Source organism: Lemur catta, chromosome 7 (assembly GCF_020740605.2).
Source record: "Lemur catta isolate mLemCat1 chromosome 7, mLemCat1.pri, whole genome shotgun sequence".
NCBI classification, from domain to species: domain Eukaryota; kingdom Metazoa; phylum Chordata; class Mammalia; order Primates; family Lemuridae; genus Lemur; species Lemur catta.
In genome coordinates, this window is record NC_059134.1 from 74,098,677 (window position 1) to 74,110,088 (window position 11,412).

At 35.1% G+C, this 11,412-nt stretch overlaps 1 protein-coding gene across 4 annotated transcripts in view; it reads left to right on the top strand.

Moving 5' to 3' along the window:
- The window catches only part of PRMT3 (protein arginine methyltransferase 3), a 115,836-nt gene extending 104,630 nt beyond the window's left edge, over positions 1 to 11,206 (top strand). For all 4 annotated transcript variants that reach the window (XM_045557680.1, XM_045557681.1, XM_045557683.1 and 1 more), the window contains 3 exons: positions 1,959 to 2,009; positions 2,207 to 2,294; positions 10,235 to 11,206. In XM_045557680.1, the coding sequence (XP_045413636.1) occupies positions 1,959 to 2,009; positions 2,207 to 2,294; positions 10,235 to 10,344 (249 nt within the window). In that variant the 3' untranslated portion in view covers positions 10,345 to 11,206. The remainder of the gene's footprint in view (positions 1 to 1,958; positions 2,010 to 2,206; positions 2,295 to 10,234) is intronic.
- Positions 11,207 to 11,412: the final 206 nt, after the last annotated feature.

Below are 11,412 nucleotides of genomic sequence, written 5' to 3' on the forward strand. Positions count from 1 at the left end.
TGGATCTAACCTGAGCATGCATATCTAGGTGTTAGGCTGAGTCTTGTGAAGTTCATAGATAGAATTAGGGGATCCTCTTCTCTAGCTCTCTCTCCATATTTCTCCTGCACTCACCATATTTTTTTCACAATTATCAACTATTAGTTCCATCCAAATTGTGTTAGTCAGTGATCTAATAAATTATACTGACTACATAATAAGACTAGCTACATTTAAGAGACTGAACCAGCCTGAGCAACGTAGTGAGATCTCATGTCTACAAAAAAAACCAAAAACTCCAAGTGTGGTGGCACATGCCTGTAGTCCCAGGTACTTGGGAGGCTGAGGCAGGAGGACCCCTTGTGCCCAGGATTCTGAGTTTGCAGTGAGCTATGATGATGCCACTGTACTCTATCCCCGGCAACAGAGCAAGACCCTGTCACAAACAAATAAAAAAGAGAGAGACTGAAGACCAAAAAATTTAATTTGACTAAAATTTGTTGAGAACCTACTATATAACACTGTACTGGGTAAGGGATATGGAAATATGAATCACACATAGGCCCTGCTCTCAAATAAACTTTAGTCAGATAAGGCAATATAGTGTGATAAGTAATATAGAATTACGTGTAATCACATTCACTCAGCAAATATTTACTGTGTACTATGAGCCAGGCACTGCCCTGGACACTAAGAATACAATGATGAACAAGACAGGCGTACAGGAATAAATTTAAGAAGACAGTTGAATTAGTCTGTGGAGGGGTATTTTAAGTATTGGGAAACCGACTGAAAAAAAGTTATGTTTTAGAAATATTCTGATTAACTACATAGTTTTATGTGATCTATAGCTTAGTGCTATGTTGCTTTCTAACTCTCTTTGGTAGAATTATTAATAGTATATCAATTCTCTCTTGGTATCTAAAATATAATGAACTCCAAGGTTAAATACTGAATTTGGTTTGGATCCAATCTATTTTAACCCTACAAGATCAATAAAACTGCACATTCTTAACAAAAGCAGCAGAGTATACAAGTGAGCTTTATAGTGATTTTTCAATAATCAATACCCTGTTTTTAACACTTTATAAGCTTCACTTAATGCCAGTTTTAAAGATAGATTAACTTAAGCTAGTCCTGTTGGCGAAATAAAAAGGAATGGTATCATTAAAAATCAAAATCATATGTTCATCTGGACACATTAATTTCTTTTGGAGATCTTTTTGTACTATCACAGTAACCCTTAGAGTTCCCTTTGGAGTTTCTCCTTTGGATATTGGGTTAAACATATGATTTGAGTACTATTAGTCATTATGTTTTCAGAAAAAAGATAACATTTCAAAATTCTATTGATTTCATCACAAAAATATTCATAGTACTTTAAAGTTGGATGTACTAAATCAGAATAAATTAAATGAATGGCTTTGTATAAAAGAATTTGTTTCAATTATTTATTGCTGTATAATAACCCATCCCAAAACTCAGTGGCTTGAAGCCACGATCATTTATATTTATTTGTTTATGATTTTGCAATCTGGACTGGATTTATCTGACTAGTGCTTCTGCTGGTCTCTTCTGGGGTCTCTCATGCAGCTGCAGTTGTCTGGAGACTTGACTGGAGCTGAAGGGATCAAACAGGCCTGACTCGTGTATCAGCATCTCAGCTAGCAAGGGGCTAGCTGAGCCTCTTTTTTTCCATGTGTTCTCTCACCTTTCAGTAGTCTAGCATTGCTCATTTCTCTAATAAAACACATATTATCTTATTAGCCTTGTTATCGTTATTATATTGTTTCTGTGGGGAAAAGCCAAATTACATTATTTTTACTTGAAACGTCTTTTCCAGGAAAAATTGTAACCTGCCATAAGTTCAAGAGGTATCTGGTCTTTGAAATGGTTTCTCATTAGCCATGTCTAAAAAGATAATTCTTATGGTACATAATTAGTTTAATAAGTATTCATATTCTTTTTTTAAAAAACAGGCAATTGCTGGCTACTTTGATATATATTTTGAGAAGAACTGCCACAATAGGGTAAGTATCATGAGTTATCTCATAAGAATTAATTATGCAGAAGTACATTGTATTTTATTTTTGCGCTCCAAGGTGTTTGATCATAAGCAATTTGCTGTTGTAAGCAATTGGGGCTTGGATTTGATGTACTAGATTAATGTACCATGATATTAAAAATCTTGTACTTCATCAGATACTTTTGAACTTTACCAATGCAGGTCGTCTTCTCTACGGGCCCCCAGAGTACCAAAACGCACTGGAAACAAACAGTATTTCTATTGGAAAAGCCATTTTCAGTTAAAGCAGGTGAGAAAGAACAGTAGAAGGGGAAACTGTCTTATTCATTCTGAAGTAAGCGATTTTCATTCATTTTATAGGTCACTAAATATGAAATGTCCAATTTCAAATCAAAAGTATAGTTTATTATATCTAAAGAAGCAGTACAATTAATCAAAGTATACACCTAAACTGTTGACACAGTTTTGCCATCTTAACAGTAGCTTGTTGATGCCAGCAGTGAAGCCTGGAGAGCAAGTGGTGATGCAATTGCCAACGGCATTTTCCACAACTTGTTGAGAATTGAATGTTTTTCCTTGCAAGAAGTGGTCCAAAGCCTGGAAGAAGTAGTAGTCAGTTGGTTCAAGGTCTGGTGAATACACTGAGTGACAGAGAGTTTCCAAGTCCAGCCTCTGTAGTTTGAGCAGCATTGTGTGTGCAACATGTGGTCAAGCGTGTCTTGCAAGAGGACTGGCCTGTCTCTATTGACCAGTCTTGGCTGCTTAATTGCAGACATCCTCATCATTTCGTCTAATTAGTTACAGTAGATATCCACTGTAATCGACTGACCAGGTTTCATGAAGCTGTAGTGGATAACACCAGCACTGGACCACTAAACAGACACCATTGGCTTTTTATGATGAATATTCGGTTTTGGACTGTGTTTTGGCACTTCGTCTGCATCTAACTATTGTGCCAAACACTTGTGATTGTCAAAAAGAATCCATTTTTCATCACACGTATAGAAATGGTTGGCTTTTATGTCTTGATAGCAAAGAATGGCAAGCTACAAGATGATTTCTCTTCTGATTGTTTAATTCATACTGTACCCCTCTATCCAGCTGCTTTGCCTTCCCAATTTGTTTGAAATGGTCCAGTATTGTTGGAATAGTAACGCCAAACCTTGCTGCTAATTCACGAGTAGGTTGAGATGGATTCACTTCCACTACAGCTTTCAGCTCATCATTATCCACCTTGGTCTCAGGGTCGGGTCACCCACATGGCTCATTTTCAAGATTAAAATCACCAGAATTCTCAAACTATCAACATACTGTGTGTTCATTAGCCACCTCTTTCCTAAACACTTTGTTGATATTTCAAGCTGTCCTCACTGGAACTCATATTCAAAAATAACAGGAATTTGTGACTTACCCACCATTTTACAAAAATTGCTCTAGCAAAAAATTTGAAAGATAATCACAAGCCAGAACATGCTTTTGAAAGACAGAGGATATACTATATTCACAATAAACATAAAACAAGAAGTGTCAAAGTGAAATGTTAGAGATAACAACTGTCAGACTTAGTACTTAAGGGACTCGGGACATTTCATACTTAACAACCACTTTTTATGTGTGTACTATATTTGAAGCAATATTAACAGATGCTAAGAAAAGATGTTCTTAAAACTTACCATTTAGAAAAATTTTAGATGGCATATCACTTAATTAAAGATAATTTTAAAGGCCGGGCACAGTGGCTCACGCCTGTAATCCTAGCACTCTGGGAGGCTGAGGTGGGAGGATCTCTTAAGGTCAGGAGTTTGAGACCATCCTGAGCAAGAGTGAGACCCCATCTCTACTAAAAATAGAAAACATTAGCCAGGCATGGTGGCGTGCACCTATAGTCCCAGCTACTCAGGAGGCTGAGGCAGGAGAATCGCTTGAGCCTGGGAATTTGAGGTTGCTGTGAGCTATGATGACACCAGTGTATTCTAGCCCGGGCAATAGAGCAAAACTCTGCCCCCCCCCCAAAGAAAAGATAATTTAGGAATTTTTTATTTAAGTATAATTTCTGCCAATTAAAATGAATAGGGAATATTATGTAGCTCTTAAAGTACCACAGAGTAATTCAGAAAACTTCTTTTTAGGCATTAACTAGCATTTAGTAAGTTGCAAATATAACTAAAATATTTTCATTCCCCAAGTAACTAAAGAGAAATATCACCAATAGAAGTATAAATTAAAGAGAGTATCATTTGATAGTTACTGTATTCAGAATGTATTTGTCAGAATTCTCTCCACTGTCTCCTCTCCACCTGTTCACATCTTACATAGTGTTCAAGGGCTAGTCAGATTCTGCATTCCTTTGTTTTAACCTCATTGTTTACTTACATTAGTTCTTACAGTTCTTATGTACCTCCACATTTAGAAAGTTAGGATTTGATTATGGAATCTTTTTTAAACTATTTACTGCAGTTCAAATAAGCTTGTCCCACCTTCACTGAAAGAGCCTCTTGAGGGCAGGAAATCTGAATGTACAACAAGCATCAATGAAAAAAAAACCATCATTACTAGAAACTCAGGGAAAGGCCAACTGAAACCATGAAATGCTCTTTCTCATCCTTCAGTTTCGGGGGGAAATATATAAAGATTAGCAATGCCAAGTGCTGGCAGTAATGTAGCCAAGTGGAACTTTCATATTCTTTTGCTGGTTGTTTTAATTGGTAAAACTTTAGAGAACATTTTGATACTATCAAGTTAAATATGGATGTCAAGCGATTTTTTTCCCTAGGCATGTATTCTCAGTGTCTCCCACCACATGTATACAGAAATCTTCCTAAGGGTATGGTTTGTAGAAGTGAAAAACTGGAAACAAACTTAATGTCCATCGGCAGAAGGTAGATAAATATGGTAGCTGCCTAGAATAAAATCTCTAGAGCAGATAAGTTATATATGTATGTGTCTGTCAAAAGCAACATTGAGCAAAAAGAAAGCTGCAGAATGACTCCTACAATATGCCATTTATATAAAGTTTAAAAACGTGAAATAACCATGCATACACATATATAGTATAAGTATGAAGCAGCACTTAAGAATGCTAACCACTAGATTTAGCATAGTGGTTACTTCTGAGGAAGGATAGAAATAGGATTTGAGCAGGCTACAAAGAGTTCAATGTCATGTGAAAAACATAAAAGAACTCTTTTATAGTTCTAGAAGGAACTATGGCAGAATATTAACACATTGACTGCTACAGTAGAAAAAAATTTTTTTCCTTGGGGCCGTGGTGTTTTTTACAAAAATAGAATAAAAACGTCAAAAACAAAAGGATCGTAACTTAATGAAAAATGAAATTTATTGACTTCTATTCATTTAATCCACATTTTTAGAATTTGTCAATGTTAATTGTTACAATAAGAATATCACCAAGTAAGATTTTCACAAACCAGCTGCAGGGTTTTGACCAGGTTTTCCTTCACAAGGCCCTGGGCTCAAAACTATTGTGAGTAAAATACAACTCACATGGCAGTTAATGTGTTAAAATTTGACAAAGCTGAGTGGTGGACTCCAGATGGTCATATTAATCTCTGTATGTTTAAAATATTACACAAAATCCTAATACAACTTTGATTTTACTGTTGATGCATAAATTGAATAGATGCAAATAAACATCACTAAAGTAGAGGCTTGTCATTTTCTCACTTTGAAATTGCAAGTGCTATGGAAATAAAACCTTGATAGTATCATTTTCTCTGTCTCCAGAAAGCTTGAACACAGCAAAACTCAAATGAGGCAAACACAAATGAAGTCCTTTTAAATTCTCACTTTTTGTTTGTTTTGTTTTTGAGTACCTCTGGTATTTGGATTGATGTTTGGAATCTTGAAAGTGTTGCTTTCTTCTTCATTGTAATTGTTTGCCATCTTAATGCTAGAATTTTAAAGGCAGTACTAGTTCGTGTTTTAATCTTGAGGGCAATTTAAGATAGCATTTGAGTTTGGTGATACCCAAAATTTTCTCCTACATAATTACAACAAAATATTGTTGAAAGATTAGTGACATTTTGAAATCCTAAGTGTTCTTTACCTAGTATTCCTTAGAGTGATTGGTTCATAGTTTGCTCTTAGGCTTTTTTGAATACTGTGAAGGAGGTTTGTGACTCCAGTGTTGCCTCTGGCACTACCTGTATTTTTTCTACTGCCATCCATGGTGTGTGCACTTGTATTTAAATAGTAAGACCAATACATCACAAAATATTAGAATCCCCTTAAAGATCACAACTTGAAGATTTGAAAGGAAGATTTCAAAGTAAGAAAAATATACTCATTTCTTAGCTGTGGGAATATAAAGAAAGGATCGTGTACGTAAATAACACTTTTTTCTACCCTGCTAAGCCTCTAATGATGGTGCTAATGAATAGATGCTAGAAGTTTCAGGCCAGAGTACTGAAGAGGACAAGCTAATCAGAAAAAGAGCTCAAAAAATCTACATAGGAATTCCCTTGAGTTTTACATGTGTACTAAGATGTGTATAGGTCAGGCAAAGGAGCTGGGGCAGTACTGAACAGTTCCCAGAGATCACACAGGGCTGCAAGGCATTCAGGTTTCAACCACCTGGAGTGCAGAATTCTTTAGGACTATTCAGGTAGAGATTCCAGAAGGACCATGCCTTCTGAGTAGGAATAAACTATCCCTAGAGTAAGACTATGTGGATGCTCCTTAACAAAGTTTAAAAACAAGCCTTGAAAGGAAAAAAACTAAACCACAAGTAACTTAGTGGCAACAAAGGAAAACAACAAAACTCAGACATTCAGCAACATAAAATTCTTAGTGTCCAGCATTCAATCAGACATTGAGTACAGGAAAGTATCAGTTGGTAGATCAGACCGGAATAGATGGAATTAGGAGACAAACATGTTGAAGCAAGTATTATAAATACATTTACATGTATATAGTGAGGAGACTATGAGAAGATTTGAAGTGGAAATGAGACTTCTAGAGATGGAAGTTACAATATTTGAAGTGAAAATATCACTGGATGGAATTAATGGCAGAAGATCAGTGAACTTGAAGATATAGCAATAAAATGTATCCAAAATGAAGCACAGAGAGGAAAAAAAAGATTTTTAAAAAAACGCATCTACAGTAACCTATGGGAAAATATCAAGCACTCCATCCTAACTATAATAATAGGAGTTCTTGGAAAAAAGCTAGGGGAGGAAAGGATAAGGAAAGAGGGCAGGGACAGAAAATGTTTGATAAAATAATGACCAAAATATTCTTACATTTGATAAAAAGTATATGCACAGACTGAAGAAACTCAGTGGCCCATGGCAGTCTGACCATCATTTTTCGTCATTTCCAACCCTACCCTTTCACAACCCCAGATGAGCCACAACCCAGTATGTTCCAGCTATACAGACTGCTCATTAGTAAAGCTAACTTTCCCATCCTTTTTTTTCCCCCTCCTTGCTTCTGACCAAGATATTCTACCTAGAAAGCTATTTTGACCTCTTTCACTTGATGAATTCCAACTTACCTTTATGGCCCAGCTCATTTCTATAACTTTTCTTTATTGTCCTCAGAAAGTGAATTGTTCCTTTCTTTGTTCTCCCAGATAAATTCATGCATACATCTGTGTTATGACATTTTAGTATACTGTAATAAAGAGTTCTAATAGAAAGTGAGTCATTTGCCTCTTTCATTCCTTCTTGATCTGATATTGTATTTGGCATATTATAAATACATTCTGCTGAATAAATAAGTACAATAACATGCATTGTCATTGAAATCCTCACCTTGAGTAACATTATGCCAGCCAAGGGCATTCAGTTGCTAGATTTTGGTGGGCCCATTTTACCAACTCTGATGTTCTCAGAAATATCATCATACTTGAGCAGATTTATCTTGGCATGGCTGAAAAGACTTCTCTATAGTTACGTTTAATCTAAAAGTTTTTGACTCATTATGCTATATACTGTGTACTTGTAGGTAAAATTAAAACTGAGAATCTAGTTGGGAAAATTTGCTGTGTATGTAATGCTTATTTTAGTGTCCAAAAGGCAATACAACAAGATTTTTTTTAATAAGTAAAATGTTGTAAACATAATTATACAGTTACTTGGCCTAGATGGGTTGCATATGTAAATATCTTCAGTAATGGTAAGTCTGTTTTGGTAATGGTAAATCTATCCTTGATGGTAGAGTTGATATATAGAAAGCAGGAAAAGACGATGTGAATAGAGACTTTGTCAGACTAAGAATTTGCCTAAAATAATAAGAATTTGGCTGTGTTACATTTGGCTAAAAGCAAACTGGAACTATAAAATAATGAGCCTCGTTTGGGGGATTGTTTATTGTTGTTTTTTGTGGTTGTTGCTTTTATTCACAACCTAGTCCCGGAAGAAATACTGTAAACATTTGAACACTTCAAACATTCTGAGAATAAAGGACCAGCCTCCCAGCATGTGTATTTTTAAAGGAATTAGAGAACACTTTAAAGTTTAAATTCAGGTCTATAGTCCCAGCTACTCAGGAGGCTGGGGCATGAGGATCACATGAGCCCAGGAGTTGAAGTCCAGCCTGGGCAACACAGCAAGACCCTGTCTCCTTAAAAAAAAAAAGAATTTTTTTTTTAATAAATAAATTCAGGGGGTTCTTCCCCCCCCTTTAAAAATAATGCACAATTTTATTGTACAAACTTATAGAGCAGTTTTTACTTTAAAAATTCAAATATTTTTGCATGTTATCTGGCTGTGAAAATATAAGATTAGGCTGTTTATTTCTCTTTATGTTATAGTACATAATAAGCTTTTTATATGATAGAGAATCTGGAGGTATTTTTTTTTCTTTCATTTTTTAACTTTAAGCTTTAATAGTGATAATGATTTGTTGTGTTTTTCTTTTCCCCTTCTGGGGAAGTGAAATTTTATTACTCTGGAATAAATTAATTCTAGAAAACACACTATCACAGAATTGAAATGAAATCAATTTTTTTCTTGATTGAACTGCAGCACTGCTTTGTGGTATACTAATAGCCGTCTGTCGAAGATAAAAACAAGTTGGTACAGCTCCGCTCCATAGAGTGTTCTTTGCAGCTTTAACTGCAGTATACACATTTAACAACATCAGTCATTTTATATCTATTAGACACTGATTAATTACTCCGATCCATTCTGGTATTATAGTTAGGCTGAACAATTGAAAAGAGTTCAGCAGTGTGAATTACATATTTATTACTGTGACCCTTCATGCTATTTAATTAACTTAAAGGAGTGTGGGTGCACCCTTTTGAAATCTTTGAAATTAAGATTATGGAAAAGATATTTTAATTGTATTTCATTTTAAGACATGAAAATAACAGTATCAGATTATATAAGGCAATTATGTTCTTTTAATTTTTTAATTTTAATGTTTTGTTTAATATTGATACTGAAAATTTTTTCTTTTGTGAAAATTTAACAGAAATATCCATTATTAATTCATTTTGACTATGGCTATATTTCTAAATTGAGGAATATATAGAACTCATAGGTATATCCTTTGAACCTGAAATGAAGAATTTGATAATCTAATTTATAAGCACCATAGAACATTTCCATTTTGACTCTTACGCTAAGGGTTGAATAGAACATTTACAAAAGAGCCAACTGTAATTTTTAGTTCCTCAAAATGCCATTCCTGAAGGGTCTCTGTACATGTTTTCTCTCCTTCAAATGCCGTTACATGCACACTCCTCAGGCCTGGTTAAACTGTTACTTTAGCCCTAGCTAATTCATTAATTCTTGTGCTACCTTGCCTTTTACTGCCTTCCAACCATCCCCAATTCTCACCTCCAGCACACTTTAAACACATGTCTATTGTGCAATTGTTGGTAGAGCTTTTTCTCTTCACCCTTGACCATGAACTCTCTGAGGGCAGGGACCATGTCTTGATTTTTCTCTAGATGCCCAGAACCTATGATAGTTTCTTATATTCAGAAGTCCACTGCATCCTCAAACCTACATGACCACCAGATTTGCTCACTCTTTCTCAAGGATTTAACATCTGTGGCATGTAGTTAGTTCCTGCTTCATTCAGAAATTAATGAAACATAAAACTGTTCTAAAAACCTAAGACTATTAACTTAAAAAGTAATATAAAAGTAGTGGCATGTCACTACAAAGGAAGTGCATAGGTATAATTTACTTTTCTGCTAGACTGTATTCCTTGAATTCCTAATCACATTTTTTTTTTGCCTTTCTTTTACAGGTGAAGCCTTGAAAGGAAAGATCACAGTTCATAAGAGTAAGAAAGATCCACGTTCTCTCACTGTGATCCTCACATTGAATAATTCAACTCAAACCTACGTTCTCCAGTGAAAAAGCCATAAAAGCACAACTAACTTGCAGTTTTTAATGTGGGAGTAGAGTGGGCCAGCAGGAGGGAGCAGGCTTTATGTGAGCAAATGGATGATTGGATCCTTTCCTAGTGAATCCTCAGTAAGAGAGAAGCATGTGGAAATCTGAAGTAGTTCACCTGCGGAAGGGAACCAGCTGATCCTACTGGTCTACCTGCGTAATCATATTCCTAGAAGTCTGCCCAGACAGATTTAACCAAATGTAACCCCTACATTGAGTTTAGCTATATTGAAAATAATTTAAATTGGTCTATATTTGAAACAGATCATCTTTTGTTTTTAATATGTTTCTTACTATAAATTTTAAACAGTAATTGATTAGGTATTTGGTTAATGTTTTATTAAACTAGTAACAAAAGGTAGTATACATTTTATTGCAGAGTCCTCTCTGAGGAGTAGTGTTTAATGTATTATTTGCTAGAAGATCAGGATATAATAAAGAGCAAGTGTAAGGAACTAAAATACAGAAGAAAGCATCAGCCTTCTCATACAAATCATGTGTGAGGACAGCTTTGTTGATCGTCCTATCTAGCATACCTATTGTTCTCGTTTTGTAGTTTCTTTCCTCCTTGTGAACATTCTTTAGCCATATAGATTTCTAGTATTGCCCAGGAAATCTAATTTCAATACCTTTATCCTGTGTTTTGTAAGTTTTTAAAGATTGGGATAAATATGTACTTATTTACTATTACCTTTTTCAAACTAGATTTATGTGCACAGGTTAAACATGTAACGGTTAATATACTTATCACTCTGTAAAGTTGTGTCATTTATAATTATTGATTCAATTTAAAATACAAAATGAAAAACCAATAAAATGTATCAAACAACTCTTAGCATTATAAAATATTTCATCATATTAAGGCCTTTTGAAAAATCATAAGCATTTAAAACCAGTCCCTTGACGAAGGAATCATTTGTGAGAAAATGAGGATTTTTGAGGAGAGGTGGGCTACATGCCTCTGCTGATTCTTTGTCAAAATGAGACATGTGGAAGTGTTAGCTGTGGAGTCAGCGCCTGGGTGCAAAC